Here is a 22,059-nt window from a genome sequence, read left to right as displayed (position 1 = left end):
TCATTAGTTGCATATAACACCCAGTGCACCATGCAATACGTGCCCTCCTTACTACCCATCACCAGCCTATCCCATTCCCCCACCCCCTCCCCTCCGAAGCCCTCAGTTTGTTTCTCAGAGTTCATAGTCTCTCATGCTTCATTCCCCCTTCTGATTACTCCCCCTTTCTTTATCCCTTTCTTCTCCTACCGATCTTCCTAGTTCTTATGTTCCATAGATGAGAAAAACCATATGATAATTGTCTTTCTCTGCTTGACTTATTTCACTTAGCATTATCTCCTCCAGTGCCGTCCATGTTGCAGCAAATGTTGAGAACTCGTTCTTTTTGATAGCTGAGTAATATTCCATTGTATATATGGACCACATCTTCTTAATCAGTCATCTGTTGAAGGGCATCTTGGCTCCTTCCACAATTTAGCTATTGTGGACAATGCTGCTATGAACATTGGGGTGCATATGGCCCTTCTCTTCACTACATCTGTATCTTTGGGGTAGATACCCAGTAGTGCAATGGCTGGATCATAGGGTAGCTCAATTTTTAACTTTTTAAGGGACCTCCACACTGTTTTCCAGAGTGGCTGTACCAACTTGCATTCCCACCAAAAATGTAGGAGGGATCCCCTTTCTCCACATCCTCTCCAACATTTGTTGTTTCTTGCCTTGTCTATTTTTGCCATTCTAACTGGCATAAGGTGGTATCTCAGTGTGGTTTTGATTTGAATTTCCCTGATGGCTAATGATTTTGAACATTTTTTCATGTGTCTGTTAGCCATTTGTGTGCCTTCAATCAAAAGTGTCTATTCATATCTTCTGCCCATTTTATGATTTGTTTATTTGTTTCTTGTGTATTGAGTTTGAGAAGTTCTTTGTAGATCTTGGATAGCAGTCTTTTATCTGTAGTATCATTTGCAAATATCTTCTTCCATTCCGTGGGCTGCCTCTGAGTGAAAAAGTTGCTGTGGCCGATGTCATAGAGAGTGCTGCCTATGCTCTCCTCTAGGATTTTGATGGATTCCTGTCTCACATTGAGCTCTTTCATCCATTTGCAGTTTATCTTTGTGTATGGTATGAGAGAGTGGTCAAGTTTCATTCTTTTGCTTGCGGCTGTCCAATTATCCCAGCACCATTTATTGAAGAGACTATCTTTTTTCCACCGGATATTTTTTCCTGCTTTATCAAAGATGAGTTGCCCAAAAAGCTGAGGGTCCATTTCTGGGTTCTCTATTCTGTTCCATTGGTCTATGTGTCTGTTTTTGTGCCAGTACCATGCTGTCCTTGTGATCACAGCTTTTTAGTATAGCTTGAAATCCGGCAACGTGATGCCCCCAGCTTTGTTTTTCCTTTTCAACAATTGCTTGGCGATTCGGGGCCTTTTCTGGTTCCACGCTAATTTGAGGGCTGTTTGTTCCAGCTCTTTGAAAAATGTCATTGGTATTTTGACCGGGATGGCATTGAAAGTGTAGATTGGTCTGGGTAGCACAGACATTTTAACTATGTTAATTCTTCTGATCCATGAGCATGGAATATTTTTCCATCTTTTTGTGTCTTCTTCAATGTCTTTCAAGAGTGATTTGTAGTTTCTAGAATGTAGATCCTTTACATCTCTGGTTAAGTTAATTCCGAGATAACGTTACGATTTTTGGTGCTATTGTAAATGGAATGGATTCCCTAATTTCTCTTTCTTCAGTCTCATTGTTCGTGTATAGAAATGCAACTGATTTCTGAGCATTGATTTTGTATCCCTCCATATTACTGAATTGCTCTAAAACTTCTAGTAGTTTGCGGGTGGATTCTTTTAGGTTTTCCATATAGAGTATCATGTCATCTGCGAAGAGAGACAGTTGGACTTCTTCTTTGCTGATTTGGATACCTTTTATCCCTTTTTGTTGTCTGATTGCTGTTGCAAGGACTTTTCCCCTTACGGTTGCCTTTGCAGTATCCCATAGGTTTTGGACCGTTGTGTTTTCATTCTCATTGGTCTCCATAAATTGTTTAAATTGATTTTTGATTTCCTGGTTTATCGAATCATTCCTGAGCAGGACAGTTCTTAGTCTCCAAGTGTTTGAGTTTCTTCCAAATTTTTCCTTGTGAATGAGTTCCAATTTCAAAGCAATGTGGTCTGAGAATATGCAGGGACTAATTTCAGTCTTTTGGTATTGGTTGAGACCTGTTTTGTGACCCAGAGCATGGTCTATTCTTGAGAATGTTCCGTGGGCATTAGAATAGAATGAGTATTCTTTTGTTCGGGGGTGTAGTGTTCTATATATATGTATGGGGTCCAACTCATCTAGTATGGCATTCAAAGCTTTTGTTTCTTTGTTGATTTTCTGCTTAGGTGATCTATCTATTGCTGATAGTGGAGTGTTGAGGTCCCCTACTATTAATGTATTAGTATCTATATGTCTCTTTATTGTGGTTAAGAGTTGGCTTGTGTATCTTCCTGCTCCCCTGTTGGGGACATGTATATTTATAATCGTCATATCCACTTTTGGATACATCCTTTAAGAATAATATAGTGCCCTTCTGTATATCTAACTATAGTCTTTAGTTTAAAATTGAATCCGTCTGATATGAGAATTGCTACCCCAGCTTTCTTTTGAGGTCCATTGGCATGAAAGATGGTATTCCATCCCTTTACTTTCAGTCTGGATGTATCTTTAGGTTCAGAATGAGTCTCTTGTAGACAGCAAATGGATGGGTCATGTCTTTTTATCCAATCTGCAACCCTGTGGCGTTTATGGGAGCATTTAGGCCATTCACATTGAGGGTGATTATTGAGAGATATGATTTTAATGATGCCATGTTGCCAGTGAAGTCTTTGTTTGTATAGATTGTGACTTTCTGTTCTGTATCACTCTTGGGGCCTTTTTACCTTTATAGAACCCCCCTTAATATCTCCTGTAGGGCTGGTTTCGTGGTTACGAAATTGGTCAGTGACTGGAGATTCTGGAATGCCTTTATCTCTTCATCCATTCTGAATGACAGCCTTGCTGGATAAAGGATCCTTGGCTGCATGTTTTTCTCTGAAAGAGCTTTAAAAATGCCCCCCCCCCCAACTCTTTCTCTCATTCCAGGTCTGTGTAGACAGGTCTGACGTAATTCTGATAACTTTGCCTTGGTACGTGAGAAATTTCTTTGCCCTGGCCGCTTTCAATACTGTATCCTTGGATCTAATATTTGCGAAATGCACTATGACGTGACATGCTGTAGGTTTGTCGTGATTGAGCTTGGGAGGGTCCTCTCTGCCTCTTGGACACGGATGCTTGTTTCCTTTGCTAGATTAGGGAAGTTTTCAGCTACAATTTGTTCGAATATCTCTTCTAGACCTCTGTTTTTCTCCATCCCCTTGGGGATGCCAATGATTCTGACATTGGAACGTTTCATTGAGTCAGTAATCTCCTGTAATCTACATTCTTGAGATTGGATTTTTTTGAGCCAAGTTTCTCTTTTAGCTTTCTCTTCTACTAACCCATCCTCCAATTCACCGATTCGTTCTTCTGCCTCATTTACCCTGGCTGTCAGAGCATCTAGTTTTGACTGTATTGGATTCATAGTATTTTTAATTTCTGCCAGATTCGCTCTCATTTCTGCCCTTAGAGATTCTATATTCTCGTTAATATTTTCGTTAATAATTTTTTCAAGTCTTCACATCATCTTGACCATTGTTACTCTGAACTCCATTTCTGATAATTTGGTTATATCCATATCCATTAGTTCTGTGGCAGAGGCCAAGGACTCATTGTCTTTTCTTTGCTGGGGGGGGGGATTTCTCCTTCTCATCATTCTGATGAGGAGAGGTTGCGGGGTTGTCCAGAGCCCAAATTATTGACCAGGACCCATGCAGTGTGCACTTGTTTTATAGGGACCTTAGGGATGTGGGCTTCTTGATATTTCAGCCTGCCTTCTGGGGGAGGGTCCTGCCACACGGATACTCAGGCAAATCTGTTTGGGTAGAGTCTCCCTGTCCCCTGTGAGGGGGGATGGGGAATGGGCACAGTGTGAGCTGGTATTTCCAGGCTTTGGTTCTCTGGCGGCTTTCCCTGGCGGTTTGCTGTGCCTCTTGTAAGAGTCAGAGAAGCAGTGGCCGAATCCCAGCCTCTGTCTCAGAACAGAGGGATCACAATCCGCTCTCCACTGAGCTCCTCTGGCCACTCTAACTGTGCTTCTGTTGGTGCTTCTAAACCCTAAAGCCTCCGGGGATGTGCGCGCCACACCCGGCATCCCAGCCCACACTTCCAGGGCCGACACGTCTCTGTCCTATGTGTTTCTAACACCGCCACCCGCCAGCTGCCCCCGCGCGCTCCAGAGCTCCGTTTCAGTGTGGTTCGAGTGCACTCCAGAACTCTGGTTTTCAGTCTGGTCGCGGCATCCCCCGGCTCAAGGTCTCAGTCTGCTCTTTCACGGGTGCCGGTCTGCGAGTCAGCCCACTCCCTAGTGCAGGTGGCTACCGCTTCCCGGTGCCTGAGCGCGGAGGCTCCCTCCCCCTTCCGTTTATCTTCAGATATCTGTGCTCGGATTCACGGCTCCCCGCTTTGTACCTCAATACTAAGTGCTGGAGATGTTCATTTGTAGAGATCCAGATGTATCTTCCTGCATCTCAGGATGATTTCGTGGGTGTTCAGGATGGTCTGGTACCTATCCAGCTCGACTCAGGGGACCAGTTGAAAAAGGGAACCCCTACTCCTCCGCCATCTTAACTCCGATCTGGATATAGGACTTTTCATCTCTAGTAGACTATATGTTCCGTGAGAGCAGAAGATTAGTTTCTTATTGCTTCCTACCCCTAGACATTTGCCATATAGTTCAATGTTTGGAATTGAGTTACATTCTAATGTTCAGTAGATCTAAATATCTTCTTGATGCTTTAAAAATATATATGGGTTTTCTACCTGTTGATTAGGAGGATAGCTGCATATTTATAGTGTGATATTTATCTATCTATTTATTCATTTATTTAAAAGATTTTATTTATTTATTAGAGAGAGAACGATTATGGGGGGGTGCAGAGGGACAGAGAGAAGCAGACTCCCTGCTTAGCAGGGAGTCAGATGTGGGGCTGGATCCGAGGACCTGGGATTATGATATTAGCTGATGGTAGATGCTTAAGTGACTGAGCCACCCAGGTGCCCCTTTATTTATTTTTTTATTGTTGTCTAGGGAGTAATCATTTTTAAACTTTTTTTTTTTCAAAGCAACTTCTGTTGATTGACATTCCATGCATTGGATTTTTTTTTTTCCCTTTTGTCAAAGTACTTTATGAATAGTCAGCTCTTATTTTTAACTTTCAGTTTACTTAGTAATAAACAGAGTAATATGGTTTAAAAGGAAATGTATGTTCTCCTAAGTTTCAAATAAACAAACTTGAGGCTACATGTTTGCAACTACTTTTTCTTATGTGGCCAATTATTCTTGAAATTTCATGTAAAAGCCTTTAAACATGTCTGAATTTGGAAATATAAAAGACAAATACAGTGATGATGCATATGCATTTGTGCATTTGTATGATGGTGCTTATCAAACAATTAGCTTTGTGACTGGCATATAGAGCTCAATACTTATTAGTGATTAATAATACTAATATATAGCCACTTACCCTCAAATACAGGTGTAGTTGTGCTGACTATGTATTTTTTATGCTTACAGAGATTATAACTCACAAATAGGTTTCAGCCCAAAATCCGTTGTTAAGTTGACTCTCTAGCATCACTTCCCCATACGCAGAATGTTACAGAGTCAGAGGATTGTGCAACAGGAAGTTAACTCAGAAATCATCTAGTGGAAACTCCTCAATTTACAGATGATTAATTTTGCCTAATTTTCCCAAACTGTACCTTTTATTTTTATACTTCTATATTAGAAAAGATGAAAATGATATCATTAAAATGATAGTAATTAATTGAAATATAAAAAATAGCATTCAGTAATTGTTTCTTTCTCATTGCTTCAGGTTAAGGTTAAGTACATTAAATTACTAGAGTATTAGAGCTTGATAGAGACAATAGAAATTATTTTAAGGAGGCTCCTGGACAAGTTTAAGGCTCTTAGAGTCTATTGATAATGGTTTGTTCTTCATTGTAACTGTTTTTATTTCAAAATATATTATCTTTCTTTTTCTTAGTGATGGTGTTTTGCTAATTCTATTGGCATATCAGGCATAAACAAACATTATTTTTTGACATAAAAATTAAGATATGAAGAGATGGGTGATTTTTATTTTTAAGGAAATAAAGTGTGGCTCTTAGAGAAAGGAGACAAGAAGAACTTTGAAAATATGGCTCATGTACAAATAAAAGAAATTAACCAAGCTGTGATTCTACAAACATTTATCTGGAATGAAGTCAATTTTTTTTTTTTGAACTGTTTCTACTTAAGACCATCAGTTGGTACTGTCAATCCAGTGGTGGCAGAAAAGGTGGGCAGAGACAGAAGGAATCTTGCAGGGTCAACACCTTCCCCAGGGAGCCTTTGGAAATGTGAACAGATTTATCAGTGTCACAATGACTAGTAAATGACACTGATAATAAGTGGGTAGGGGCTAGGCATTGTAAACAGTGCAGTGTGCAGTAAAATCCTACACATTGTTCTATCCAAAATGCCGGTAGCACTCTGTGATACTGTGTTTTATAAGAAATACATATTTTGTCTTCGCCCTTGTTTCTGGCAGGGAGCTCCTGAAACTGTTGGAATTTCCTAAATGATGGAGTGAAAGAAAGATGTCTTTTGTTATGTAAATGAGGTGACAGGTGGACCCCACCTAGGGGTTGATTGCCTAGGATGGAGAACCACCCACGTATTCAGAGGGTTCTAACTTTTAGTCCCACCCCCTGACCTCCTGGGAGAGGCTGGAGGTTCAATCAATTGCTGATGGCCAATGATTAAATCAGTCATGACTGTATAATGAAGCTTCTATAAAAACCCAGAAGCATGGGTTTTGGAGAGCTTCTAGGTTGGTTAACACACAGAGGTGCTGATTGAGTGGCCAGCCTGGAGAGGGCATGGAAGCTCTTGTACCCCTTACCACATACCTTGCCCAATGCATTTGTTCCATTTGGATGCTCATCTGTATCCTTTATCATATGCTTTTATAATAAACCATTAAACATAAGTAGAGTTGACCCTTGAACAACATGGGTTTGAGCTGCATGTGTCAACTTATGTGTTTTGTTTTCAAGTTTTTATTTAAATTCCAGTTTTTATTTCAATTCCAATGTAATATTAGTTTCAGGTGTAGAGTTTACATCACTTACATAAAACATCCAGTGCTCATCAACAAATGCTCTCCTTAATGCCTCACCTGTTCCACCCATCATCCTGCCACCTGCCTTCTAGTTACCATCAGTTTGTTTTCTGTAGTTAAGAGTCTGTTTCCTGGTTTGCCTCTCTCTTTCTTTCCTCCCTGTGTTATCTGTTTTATTTCTTAAATTCCCCACATGGGGGTGCCTGGGTGGCTCAGTTTGTTGAGTGTCTGACTCTTGATTTCTGCTCAGGTCATGATCTCAGGGTCTTGAGATCAAGCCCGGTGTCTGGCTCTGTGCTCAGCAGGGAGTCTGCTAGGGATTCTCTCTCTTCCTCTCCCTCTGCCTCTCCCCTCCCCATCTCTAAAATAATAAATAAATGAATCTTTTAAAAAATCCACATATGAGTGAAATCATTTGGTGTTTGTCATTCTCTGATTGACTTTAGAACTCTATGGTCAGTAGACATGGCACCTTTGAGGGTTTTTGCTGGTTTTCTGGGGGAAGGGGCCTGCTGAACTGCTCCTTAGGAACACTTGTCTGAGAAAAGCAGTACTAGCGAGCCTAGGGGGTCAGGATTTGTTGTAAGCAGGTTAGGCAGCCAGTGTTGACACTGTGCTGTTTAACTGAAGTTGGTTTAGCTGACGGGTGGGGAAGGGAAATGGTGCCAGCCAGCTCCTTTGTCCCCGGGGAGAGGATTCTGTGCTTCCTGCTCTCAGGGAAACACTCTTAGAAGAGTGAATAATTTCCCCTTGTGCATCCCAGGTGTTTTTCAGATTGCTATTTTCATGCTCTCTGTTTCTAGGTTGCTTGCCTGCCTGGAGAAACTCAGTGCACTTTGGGCTGTATTGCAGCCAAGTCTTCTGACTTTTAAAACTTCAGACTTGAAGGACCTTGTGTGGTGGGGACTGGTGCTGGTTTTCTGGGGGAGGGTTTTGCCACACTGGGACTGATGCAGGTTTCACCAAGAAGGGTAATCGCATCAGAGTGCAGGAGCATGGGATTTGGAACAAAACAGGCTAAACAGCCAGTGTCTGCTTTAGCCACCCTCAGCAGGTGTCTCTAGCCTATGCTGAGGGGTGGGGGGAAGGGAGATGGCACCCACTGGCTCTTTAGTCCCTAGAGAGGTGACTCTAAGAACACCAGCTCTCGCAGATGCACTCCAAGAAAAGTGAACAGTCTCTCCCTGCATACCTTAGGCCATCCCTTGATGGTCCCATGTCCAGCAACCCCCCCCTCCCCAGCCTCCGGGTTGCTTGTGTGCCTTCTCTCCAGAAATAGGGCAGCACCCTCAGGTCTCTATCCCAGCCAATCCCACCGACCTCTAAAATTCCTGTCTTTGAGATCTGCTGATTGGAAAAACACAAAAATCAGCCCCTCTCAGTTTCCCAGACAATGGCTTTGGGGAAACGTTCTCCTTGTGCATATCACTGTGTCCTCTATTCTCTCTCACCTTGCTCCTTGACACAGCATCCTCCTCTCCTCCTCTCCACAGCATCATGATCCACTTCTCCCCCAAACCACATCTTTGCACTTCCTTACCTTCCTTGTTGTGGCCTCCTCTCTCCTCTAGTTGTGCAGTTTGTTCTGTCAATCCTCAGGTCAACTTCTTGGGTATTCAGAATGACTTGGTAGTTATCTAACTGTCTTCCAGGGAAGAAGCAAGCCTAGGGTCTTCCTACTATGCTGCCATCTTAGCTTCCTCCACTTACGTATGTAGTACAGTACTGTAAATGTATTTGCCTCATAACATTTTCTTTTCTTTAGCTTGCTTTACACATCTAACATAAAAATATGTATTAATTTAATTTTGTTATCAGTAAGGCTTCTGGCAAATAGTAGGCTGTTAGTTAAGTTTTGGGGGCATCAAAATTTCTACATGGATTTTTTCAACTGCACAGGGGGTTGGATGGGGGTGGGTGGGTGGTGCCCCTAACCCTGTGTGAGTCTCTGTAGCAAATTAACCAAACTTGAACTTGGAGGGAGTCATGGAAACCTCCCATTGTAGCCAAATTGAACAGAATTGTGGGTAATCTGGAGATCTGCTACATGTGATTGTCTTCTGAAGTGAGATGGGAGCAGTCTTGCGGGACTGAGCCCTTAACCTGTGAGATCTAGTACTACCTCCAGGTAGTGTAAGAACTGAGTTGAATTCTCAGACACCTTACTAGTCCCAGAATAGCTTGGTATTTTGTGGGGGGACCCCTCCATACACATTGGAATTAGTTCCAGGAACCAATAATCCCCCTCTCCCATTTCTTGCCCTCTTAAGGAATTCTGGTCTAGAGGATGTTTTCTTAAACTTTCTCAAGTTAGAGAAGCTATAGATAATCTCTAAGATATGATTAACCCTAAAATTTCCCTGTATCTTGATTTAAGAAACAAACTCATATTCTTATGAAAACTTGCTTCTCATCTCCATTCCTTATCAATGTTATCACAATTAGGCTCTAAATTCCCAGAAGAAAACAATCATATGAATTTGATTCACCACTGCATTTTCATTGCCTATTTCAGCTCAAGGAACATAGTTGGCATTCACAACATATTTGCTGAATGCCTGCCATTTACCTAGTAATTGAAGCATGAAAATCTTGCGGGCATGTTTTATTCACTTGTTTCTTTATTTTTCCATATGTTGTACTTAGATTCTACTGTTCCTTTGTATTTCTAATACTTGCTACATATCTTTTATCCAGTATACAACTCTAGCTCTTATTACCTGTCTCTAGGACTACCATATTTACAATTAGACTTCCATTCTCAAGTCTCTTCTTACCTTAATTCCTCATTGTGTACTACAACAAAGTAAATGTTTTTATTTCATTCATGTATTTTTAATAGACTTTATTTTTTGAGCAGTTTTATGTTTACAGAAAAATTGAGCAGAATATCGTTTCCAAATACCCTTTACCTCTCTCCTAGTTTCCCATATTATTAACATTTTGCATAAGTGTGGTATATTTGTTACAATTAATTAGTCAATATTGGTATATTACTATTGACTGAAGTCCATGTTTATAATAGGGTTCACTGTGTTGTACATGCTATGGTTTTTGACAAATGCATAAGGACATGTATTCACCATTGCAGTATCATATGAAATATTTACTGCTCTAAACATTCCTTGTATTTCACCTCTTCTTCCCTCCTTCCCTAATCCCTGGTAACCACTGATCTTTTTACTATTTCTATAGTTTTACCCTTTCCAGAATGTTATATACTTGGAAAAATACAGTTTATAGCCACTTCAAATTGATTTCTTTCTCTTAGCAATGATGCATTTAAGGTTCCTTCATGTTTTTTCATGACACGATAGCTTATTTTCTTTTGTCACTGAATAATATTCATTGTATGGATGTACTACAGTTTATCTATTCAATTGAAGAATATTTTAGTTGCTTCCAAGTTTTAGCAATTATGAAGAAAGCTGCTATAAATATTCATGTACAGGTTTTTGTGTGAATGTTAAGTTTTCAACTTGCTTGGGTAAATACTGAAGAGTGCAATTGCTGTATTGTGTGGTAAGAGTACGTTTAGTTTTGTAAGAAACCACCAAACTGGCCTCCAAAGTGTCTGTACCACTGTATTTCCGCCAGCAATGAATGAGTGTCTATTGCTCCAATCCTTGACAGCAATTTGTGTTGTCAGTGTTCTGAATTTTAGCCATTCTAGTAGGTGTGTAGTGATAATCTTGTTTTTGTTTTGTTTTGTTTTGCTTTGTTTTGTTTTTTAGTGAGAGAGACTCACACAAGTGGGGGAAGGCACAGAGGGAGAGGGAGAGAAAGAATCTTAAGGAGGCTGTACGCTCAATGCAGAGCTCTACATGGGGCTCGATCTCAGGACTCTGAGATCTTGACCTGAGCCGAAATCAAGAGTTGGACGCTTAACCGAGTCACCCACACGCCCCTGATGTCTTGTTATTTTAATTTGCATGTCCTGATGACATATGTTGTGGAGCATCTTTTTATATGCTAATTTTCCATCTGTATTTCTTCTGTGTGAGGTGTTTGTTCATATCTTTTACCGATTTTTTAATTGGGTTGTTTGTTTTCTTAATGTTGAGTTTTAAAAGTTATTTTTATGTTTTGGATACCAGTCCTTTATCAAATAGGTGTTTTGCAAATATTTTCTCCCAGTAGGTGTATTGTCTTTTCTTTCTCACAATAGTGTCTTGCAAGCAGAAGTTTTAAATGCTAATAAAGTTTAACTTATTAATTTTTCCTTTCATGAATGATGTTTTTGGTGTTTAATCTAGGAAGTCATCACCATACCCAAGGTCACCTAGATTATTTTCCTATGTTTTTTCCTGCAAGTTTTATACTTAGGCATTTTACATTTAGGTCTGTGATCCATTTTGAGATAATTTTGTGAAGGGTGTAAAGTCTGTGTCCCCATGTGTCTTTTTCCCCAGTTAGATGTCCGGTTGTTATAATACCATTTTTGGAAAAAAATTATCCTTCCTGTATTGAACTGCATTTGTGCCTTTGATTTGATCATTTGATTGTATACATGTGGATCTATTTCTGGGCTTGCTATTCTGTTTCATCGACCTTTTTGTCTACTCTTGTTGCCAATATTATTTCTCTGAAGTGTTTGGGAATTTCTACAGATACATCTTCAAATTTAATTTCTTATTCAACTCTCTCTAATTTGATCTTTAACCTTTTCATTTTGTTTTTAATTTTAATAATTTTAATTTTCATTTTGGAAAGTTCAACCAAGTTTTTTTTTCAAATTTGTCTGTTCATTCCTGATAGTCTTTTTTTATTGATCATCGTTATTCTTTTTTTTTTTTTAAAGATTCTTTATTTATTTATTCGACAGAGATAGAGACAGCCAGCGAGAGAGGGAACACAAGCAGGGGGAGTGGGAGGGGAAGAAGCGGGCTCACAGGGGAGGAGCCTGACGTGGGGCTCGATCCCATAATGCCGGGATCACGCCCTGAGCCCAAGGCAGAGGCTTAACCGCTGTGCCACCCAGGCGCCGCATGATCATCGTTATTCTATCTTTCATTTCTACAAATATTTTATACCATTCTATATTCTATATCTAACATACCCAGATTTATAGTCTTTAGGAGTGTAAATCTAATGTTCCACTCATGGTAACTTGTCTTTGCAGATAATCTTTCTGTGAAAGATTTGCTTATTCTTAACATGTGATAACATGTGACCTAAATTGTGGATAATTTCCCCCAGGGAGAATTTATAACTGTTTCTTCCTAGAACCAGGGTGTATCAAGAACCTGGCGCTACTTCATTCTCCTTCAAGAGTTTTTCTCTAAAGCAAGGTCCTCAGGCTGGGCTCCCCCCTTCTGTTCCTGGGTCAAGTTGCATTTTCCTCCTAGCAGTGCTTTACTTAGTGCACTCCTCAAAACCCTGCCCTTCCTGTCTACTTCTTGCTCACATCTCAGGTACCCACTTACTTTCATTTCCTTTTTGTTGCAATGTGGTAGCCCTTGGAGACCCCAATTACTTACTACTTGCCAGATCAACAATGCAACAGAAAGTTCTTATGCATGATGTGTGCAACAACAGAGTTCTTTAGAGAATCAAGACTGCCGTGATGTAGAAACTGTGACGATCTTTTTTTCTAAGGTGTGATGTTCTACACAATGAGTGCCAGATATTTTCTTTATAATAGTTCTGTTACAACAATGAAAAGTTTCCCTTAGACTCATTGTCTAAGTCCTTTTAATAAAGAAGTCTCTCTCATGGCTAGACTATTCTAGTCTTAACATTTAACACAAGAACTTCATATGTGTTGTTAAAGAAGGCTTTAATATTGACTCAAATTCTTGTCCTCTTTTCATTGAAAGTAGAGTTTATATCTCTACATTTAAAAAAAAATATTTATTTTAGAGAGAGAGAGCACAAGCAGGAGGAGCAGAGGGAGAGGGAGAGAGAATCTCAAGCAGACTTTACGCTATGCTGAGCATAGAGCCTGACGTGGGGTTTGATCTCAGGACCCTGAGATCACAAACTGGGCTGAAACCAAGAGTTGGATGCTTAACCGACTGAGCCACTGAGCCACCCCTATAACTCTAAAATTTGTTATTATATACTACATATTCTGTAGTTTATAGTAATAGTTATATTACTGGGTTTATAGTAATAGTTATTATTTTTACATGCCTAATATATTATAAACAATGGGCCAGAGCTTTGCTTTTATTACTTTGAACTACTACAACAATCCTAAAGGTAGATAGTCCTTTTCTAGAGATAAATAAATGAGAAGTTGAAATAGTTTATAAAAGATAAAGCACAACTTCAGTTTATATGCTAATCAGATATTTCTTTTGAAAATAGGGGAAGTAAAATTTTATGACAGATCAATATCCCTTAAAAGGTTTAGTTTCGGTCTTCAAGTCTTATCTTTGAATTGTCTTTGTCAAAACAGATCTTTTAATTTTTTTTCCAGGAACTTTATGAAAACAAAAAGTTAGGGATTAATCTTTATGATGAATATATCTACTAATCAATTATAATGGCATAAGAGTGGAACTCCTTTGAAAAAATAATCAAATGATTTTGAAGCCATGAATTCATTGGTAATGAGCTGTATCCATAGATAAGGAAGATGATCAAATGAATTCATAACTAGAGACTAACATTTCCAAAAAATTTAAAAGTAAGTACAGAGGAAACTGAACAGAGTGACACTTTATAGTGGCATTATCTGAAGATTACTGATTGAGTGATCTTTTCATTTAGTAGCTAGGGCATGTTAAATACATTGGCCTTATTACAGAGCATTTTTTCTTGAACTTAATATTGCAATAGAATAATAAAATCCATTATATACAATGTAGTATATACTAATAAATAAAATAAAATGTAAATCCATTTTATGTAATGTATAATATATTATTTCTCTCTCTATATATATATGTAAAGTGAACTTAATTTGCATCAAATTATACCTGCACCTTCTTCTAATGTACTAGAATAACATTCACATTTTTTTCAATTTTCATCAAATAAATGTGTAGATGCTACAATATTTAAAAGACAAATTCAGGAGGAAAAAATCTCTAAGAGGTTGAATAGATCCAAGTTTTATGACTTGTTTTAATTAATTTAAAATGAAAAATGTAAATTGCCTTTGGGAAGTCACATAAATATAATTAATCAATAAGTATTTTATTAAAAGTTTATTATGTTCCCAGATTTGTAAGCAAGAATAGGATGTAGGAGATATAAGTTGTTAGGGTATTCTAGCTGTTATAGACAAACCCTTAATCTCAGTGGCTTAACATAATGGAAGTTTCTTTATTTCTCAGATCAAGCCTTATAGGGTTATTTTTGATTGGTAGGCTGATTTAGGAACTCAGTCCTTCCAACTTTTGTTCTCCCATCTTTGTGTGTGGTTTTCAAGTCTACCCTGCTCATTTGCTTCAAGCTGGAAGGGAAAAATACATGGAGAATATTTTGTAGGAGAGTTTTTTGGTGAGATTGGGGGCAGATTTTGATGAGCCTGGTCTGGAATGGTACACATTACTCCCAACCTCTCTTCCATGTTCCATTGGCTAGAGCTCAGCCATGAGACTACATCTAAGTGCAAGAGAGGTTGGAAGTTTAGCTCTGTGGCTAGGAAGAAAAAGACATAGTTTGTTGTAGTATAGAGAAGTTTTTGAGATTGATAAAAAATCATTGTATATTAAAAATTGAATTGTTATTATTTTGACATGTATCTATCATTTGGTATATAAGGAACTCAGGCATATAAAGTTTATTTATTTATTTTTAAAGATTTTATTTATTTATTTGAGAGAGAGAGAGGGAGAGTGCACAGAAGGAGAGTGAGGAGGAGAAGCAGAATTCCTGCTGAGCAGGGAGCCCGACGTGGGTCTCAATCCCAGGACTCTGGGATCATGACCTGAGCCAAAGGCAGACACTTAACCAACCAAGTCACCCAGGTACCTCACATACAAAGTTTAAATGACCTGCTTAAGTTTATATAAAGTAGAAAAATTAATATACAAATTCAGGTTATTTTGACCATGAGACTATGATTCTTTTATTTCTTATCATAGGCACAGTCTAGTAGAGGATACAAGAAGTAACTACATGTCATGCAATTAGGGAACACTGCCAAGGCCATTAACCGGTGCTCCTTCCCTTGGCCTGGGATAGTGTAATTGGTGTACAACCCAAAGATTATTTTGATTGATTCACATGGTAATTTTAAACTTTTTAAAAAGTAAGTTACTGTCTTAGTCTACTCAGGCAGCCATAACATAAAACCACAGATTGTCTTAAACGACAGAAATTTATTTCTCACAGTTCTGAAAGCAAGAAGTCCAAGATAAAGGTGCCAGTTGATTCAGTTTCTGGTGCAAGCTCTCTTCCTAGTTTGCAGACAGCTGCCTTCTTGTTGTGTCCTCTCTTGGCCTTGGTGTGTGCATTTGGAGAGAGAGATCTTTTTCTTCCTCTTCTTAGAAGACTACCAATACTATCAGATTAGGTCCTTACCCTCATGATCTCACTTAACTTTGTATCCTAAAAGCTTTATCTCCAAATACAATTGCATTAGGGGCTGGGGCTTCAACATATGAATTCTGGGGGGACATAATTCAGTCTACAGCAGTTATTAATATTTAAAAATCAAAATTTCACATGAAACTTCAGGCTTCTGGCTTCTGTAAAAGCAAACAGAACAAAACAAAAACCTTCAAGGTCTGACCACTTTTGACTTATCTTAATACATGACAAAAACAAGAAAACACCAATAACAGAGAGAGAGGGGTGTTGTGGCTTTATGGGCGTTCTTTCCCTTTCAGCACAGTCCCTGCCTTTTAATACCTGCTTTGCTATTTTAAACATTTAATATTGTGATCCTTGAATATAGAACATCCTGAAAGAGTTCTAGAGCTCTTGTGTGTAAATCTATAGGTTTGTAATCTATAGGTGTGTAAATCTATGTATCTCCTCTTCATCTGCTTGAGGAAATTGACGTTCTTTCTTTAGATGAGTTTCCTTGCAGGTGAGTATCAATAAAGTAGTGAATTTTTTCCATAGACAGTGTTTACTTGTACCCAGGAAGTTATGAAAGTTATCTTGTGGACAGTATTCAAGTGTGAAATAGTTATTTGGATCCATGTTCTACTCTCTAACCTTGCCATAATTCTTAATCTTTCTGTGTCCCTGGCTTTCTAATTATATTTATATCATTTCTCTTAATCTACTTCTTAATCTACTTCTTTTATCCATATTTAGTGGCAGACTTCACATAGTTTTAGACAATAATGCATACCTACTGAATTCTGAGAACTATATGTTTTTATTTCAAAAGAGACTCAGAAATAGAAATATACTGTCAAATTACATTTTGTGATATAGAATATACATCACAGCATCATGGGGCACTTAGGGCCTCATTCTGAATATTATATCATTTCTAGTTCTAACATTTGACTCTTCCCATTTTAATTTTCCACATCTTTTACTACTTTGAAGACAGATCATAAACACTGGTCCATGTACACCAATCACCATATCTTGAAAGTTCTCAAGGATAAGATGAAACAGGCAACTCAGTCATACATATAGAAAATGACAAGAGTGAAGGTCTTAGCATTTTGGTATAAACTTCTTAGCTACTCTGAAGATGATCTACCCAGATCACAGATTGGGGTAAGTTTCCAAGTCTTGTAGCATAGGCTCCATGTAGACAAAGGAAAAAGATCATATTTTAGTACTTCTTGGGTCTCAATTTCTTTATCTACAAAATGAGGATGATTAGAATATCAGCTAATATAGTTGTATAAGGATAAATTATCTGAAGCATTTAAACTGCCTAGAATAATGGCTAGCACTTAGTAAGAACTAATACATTTTATTATTTAGGGGGGCAGTATGTCCAAAAGGTAAAGACAATTTTTTAAAAGATTTATCTATCTATCTATTATTTATTTATTTATTTATTTTAGAGAGAGAATGTGAGAGAGGGCAAGCAAGGGAAGGGGCAAAGGGAAAGGGAGAGAGAGAATCCTCAAGCAGACACCCTGCTGAGCATGGAATCTGACCTGGGGCTCCATCACCGGACCCTGAGCTCATGACTTGAGCCAAAATCAAGAGTCCATCGCTTAACCAACTGAATCACCCAGGCACCCTGACAATGGATTTTCAAGTCAATTTAGTTTTCCTTTGTATCCTGTGTCCTCCACTTCCTACTTATATGAATCAAGTTTGTGATTTCTTTATGTGTAGAATGGGCAATAAAGAATAGCAGCCTTGTCAGGTTATATAAATATATAATGAGACAGAAATAGCGTAAAGATCTTAGTCCAATGTTTGGCATATAACAAGTACTTGATATATTACAAATAGATGTGTTAAAATAGATGATTGTAGAATGCTAGTTCCAAATGGGGGAAAAAAAGGATCTTGGAAAAGCTTCTAATAATATCAGTGACTAGATTTAAAAAAGAGTGGATTCTTGCTCTGTGTATCTCCATAGTGTGAGATTAGGCATGAAAATGCCTAATGTCATATTAAATCAAATTCACATTGCATTATGTGACTCAATTAAGTTAACTTACATAGCATTCTTAAAGCATATAGTATTTGTTTTGTGTAAAGAATTAATATGGTGTTTTAGGAACTTTGGCGAGGAGAAAAAAGCTATTACAAATATTTTATAATGTGTTGTTATTATTTACATTGACAGTGAAACAAGAAAAGCCTTCTCAAGGATTTTTGTATTCATTGCCATGTGGCAAATATTGACTAAGATGTTTGTCAGTGTTCATTATTAAGTATGATCATTTTTGAAATTATTGAAATAAGCTGTCAAGATGAATGCTTAGCATTTTAAAACACTGACCAAATTTTCATGGTGGTTGTCAATTAAAAATGGAATGAAGCAGATTTTCCAGAAATATATGTCATTACCTGACACTGAATGATAATTTACTATATCCAGTGGATCTTACTATTGGCATTTTTAGTTATTTGCCATGGATTGAAACCTGGCTACAAATAGGAATCACCTGGAGAAGGTTTTTATTTATTTATTTATTTATTTATTTATTTATTTATTTATTTATTTATTTGACAGAGAGAGAGTGAGAGAGAGAGAGAGAGAGAGCGAGCATGAGCACAGGGAATAGCAGCAGGGAGCCTGATGTGGGGCTTGATCCCAGGACTCTGGAATCATGACCTGAGCTGAAGGCAGACACTTAACTGACTGAGTCACTCAGGTGCCCCTTGGAGAAGGATATTTAAAATAGAGAAGTCCACACGGACTTCTATCCTTGGAGATCTTGTTGCCTCAGGAAAATGATCAGAAATCTGTACTTATAAGAAGCATCCCAATGATTCCAGTGATCTGGATTGGGAAATGCTGATCTTTTGCTCTAACACGTCTTTATTCCAGGCCTAAAAATACAGTGCATGAGATATTCATAAATCATTGCGAATATTCAGATAAATATACTTTTCAAATATACTTTTTGGTAATGTATGTGTGAACCCTATTTGAATCATTTTGGAGAAATTTAAGTATGTAGCATATTTTATGCAAGGGCTTTCATCAATTATAGAAATAAAAGTTTTAAGAAGGCTCAACTTAAAAATTAAATTTTTGACGTTGATATTCCCATAAATCTGATGTTCATAAAATATTTCTCACCGAGGCACACTATGGACAATTTTTATATAGTGGATATTTTTAAAGCACAGAATGTTTAGGTTTCATATTTTTGTCATTTGCTTTTTAGGCTAAGTAGTTGTATAAGTTAAAATTCTTTCCCTAGGAAACTATTATCTGATGATACTTAAATTTTAATTTTTCTCTCTTTTTATTTTTAAAACAGGAGTTCTTGCACTCTGTTATCAGCTCACACTATGTTTATAAAGCAATATCCTAAAATATTCCTGCAGAAAAAACACAGACTGCCTAAACTTTTCAAACAGGAGGGAAAAAGGTAATGATGTCTTCTTTTGGAAGCAAGGTTGATGTGTGTGCACATTAAAGAATAAATGGAACTCAAATAATGAAAGTATTTGATCTGTTTCCAGCACTCCACTCTAGGGAGCTGCCAAGGAAATGGAGTTTGATAGGGAAGAGTAAATTCACACAATCGTTTTGGAAGAATTTTAATTATATGGTATGATAATTAGGACTAATAAATGTATGTTGCTCCTTTAGTTTTATCATTAGAATGAATAAGCAACTAGCCTTATATAATAAACATACTAAAAGAAAATACTATTAGGAATGTGAAAGATAATACAAATAATGATACAAAAAAACTAAGAAAATTATAAATTGTGATAGAATACTTTATATAACTTAAGGCTAATTTGATAAGCTAGATCTTATTGATTAATATTCTAAAAAATGTGCTACTGAATTTATTCAAGAAGATAAAATTAAAAAATTATTATGGTATAAATAGAAATTGTGAAAAGTGTTCTTCAAAAGCATATTTTGAAGCAAAGAAGAACAAAAGCAAAAATTAAAAACCCATAGTCTGAGTGATATCACTAGAAGTTCTTTTCAAATGTCCAAAAAAAGGTAATTTCTATGCAATTTGATTTTCCCAGAGTGTTGAAAATAAAAAATAGTTTGTGAATTTGCCATGTACGTGTAACTCTGATATAAAAATTTGACGAGTGTTTACAATAATAAACAAGAAATGCCAATTTTAATTATGATTATATAAGCAAATATACACAATAAAATTTTAGCAAATAATACAATAGTGTATTAGATTTGTACATCATGGTTAAGTTGGCTTCATCTCATGAGTGTAAAGAAGGTTCATCATTAGAAAAGCTATTGCTATAATTTTATAGTATTACTAGCTCAAGGAGAAACTGTATGATCTATCAATGTTGAGAAGGTATTTGGTGTAATTCAGTATCTATATCTCATAGTAAAAAAAAAATCATGCTTTTACATGTAATGTATGCAGTAGGTGGCTATTAAATAGTACAAAACGTTTATATTTTCAGCCAGAAAGAAACTACTCTAAAGTAGCAATAAAAATACCTTAAACTGAATTAAAATAAAATTTCATAAAATATATTAAGAAATTCTAAATCTCTAAGCTTAGCTTACACTGGTCCTTCATGTAATGTGATGAGCCCATATATGTCTGGATAGTGGGACTAGAGCTCAGGTAGTTCAGAGAAGCTTTTGGAAGAATATAATTGATGAGGAAACACGAATCTTGGCAGACACTAAATACCTGCACTATTAAAATTATTCATCAATAGCCTTTACCTATTGTTATTGCCATATTCAGCACTCTATAATTCATTTAACTTAAATGTCATGTGACAGATATAATAGCTAGACTTTGAAGTATGGGATGTGTCTGGTTGTGAACATCTGGTGAAAATGCCTGATGGCAGGGCATTTGCTAAATATTGAAGTGCAGGAGAATAGAAGAAATGCTTCATACAACCATTAAATCCACTTGGAGCAATGCCACATTAATGCAAATAAATGGAAGACCGGGCTGAGACATAGCAAAACAGTTCTACCTGAGCAAAAAAATGTGAATACAGAGCAAAAATGAGGTCAAGAACTGCTCAGAACTATAATGATTATCTAAAATTTATTTTATTTATGAATTAACTAGAGAGAAGGTAAATTTTTGGTAGATTCACAGACATGGGATATCAAATAGTCAATTCTTTTTAAAAAGCACTGAATTTTCACCCAGATGACTTGGATTTATATCGTTTCTGTTTTGCCCAGTTGTGGCAGCATGACTGGAATAGTCTCTGAATATTGACTGCTCTGTTTTTACTCAGGAAAAGAAGATAATATTAATATCCTACTTCAGAGTTATGCATGGAAAAAACTTTTTAATCGTACTAGCTCTTATTATTATAATGGACTATAGATATAGGCACTGATGTCTTATGTAGATTTATACCAACTGTCAAGAAATTCTGTCTCTTTTCAAATGAGTTAATCAACAACAGCAACAATAACAAATTAATGCCTATAGTACTAACAGTAACAAATCACTGCATTCTTCTCTTCAACAAGTTTAATATTCACCCTTTTTTAAACAAAAAAAGACGGACTTAAATTTTTTTTTAAATTGAAATATAGTTGACACACAAAATTACATTAGTTTCGGATGTAAAATATAGTGATTCAGCAACACTATATATTTTGCTATGCTCACCACAAGTGTAGCTACCATCTGTCACCGTACAGTGCTATTATAATACCATTGACTATGTGCTCTAGGCTGTGCCTTTATCCCTGTCCCTTATTCATTCCATAGCAGGAAGCATGTATCTCCCACTCCCCTTCACCCATTTTGCCCATCCCCCTCTCCCATCTGGAAACCACCAGTTTGCTCTCTGTATTTATGGGTCTGTTTCTGCTTTTGTTTGTTTATACATTTTTTGTGTGTTTTAGATTCCTCATGTAAGTGAAATCATATGGTATTTGCCTTTCTCTGTCTGATTTATTTCATTTAACATAATACTCTCTGGAGCCATCCATGTTGTTGCAAATGGCAAGATCTCTTTCTTTTCTTATGGCTGAGTAATATTCCATTGTATATATACCACATCTTCTTTATCCATTCATTTATCAATGGACATTTTGTGGTTCTTCTATATCTTGTCTGTTATAAATAATGCTGCAATAAACAGGAGTGTATATATCTTTTTTAATTAGTGTTTTAATTTCTTTGGATAAATACCTAGTAGTGAAATTATTGAATTGTATGGTATTTCTATTTTCAATTTTTTGAGGAAACTCTATACTGTTTTCCACAGTGGCTATACCAATTTTTATTCTCATCAACAGTGCATGAGGGTTCCTTTTTCTTCATATCATC

At 37.1% G+C, this 22,059-nt stretch overlaps 1 protein-coding gene across 2 annotated transcripts in view; it reads left to right on the top strand.

The window, feature by feature from the left end:
• The window catches only part of CNBD1 (cyclic nucleotide binding domain containing 1), a 445,210-nt gene that overhangs the window by 20,537 nt on the left and 402,614 nt on the right, over positions 1-22,059 (top strand). Inside the window, exons 3-4 of one of the 2 annotated variants that reach the window (XM_087864415.1) lie at positions 7,825-7,827; positions 19,060-19,170. In XM_087864415.1, coding sequence (XP_087720541.1) covers positions 7,825-7,827; positions 19,060-19,170 — 114 coding nt within the window. The remainder of the gene's footprint in view (positions 1-7,824; positions 7,828-19,059; positions 19,171-22,059) is intronic. The other variant, XM_087864416.1, reaches the window with a different exon arrangement.

The sequence above is a fragment of the Ursus americanus genome, chromosome 9 (assembly GCF_024610735.1).
Source record: "Ursus americanus isolate L20-20 chromosome 9, mUrsAme1.1.p, whole genome shotgun sequence".
In the NCBI taxonomy this organism is placed as follows: domain Eukaryota; kingdom Metazoa; phylum Chordata; class Mammalia; order Carnivora; family Ursidae; genus Ursus; species Ursus americanus.
Note: the sequence above shows the minus strand (reverse complement) of the source record. Positions and strands in the feature narration are given on the sequence as shown.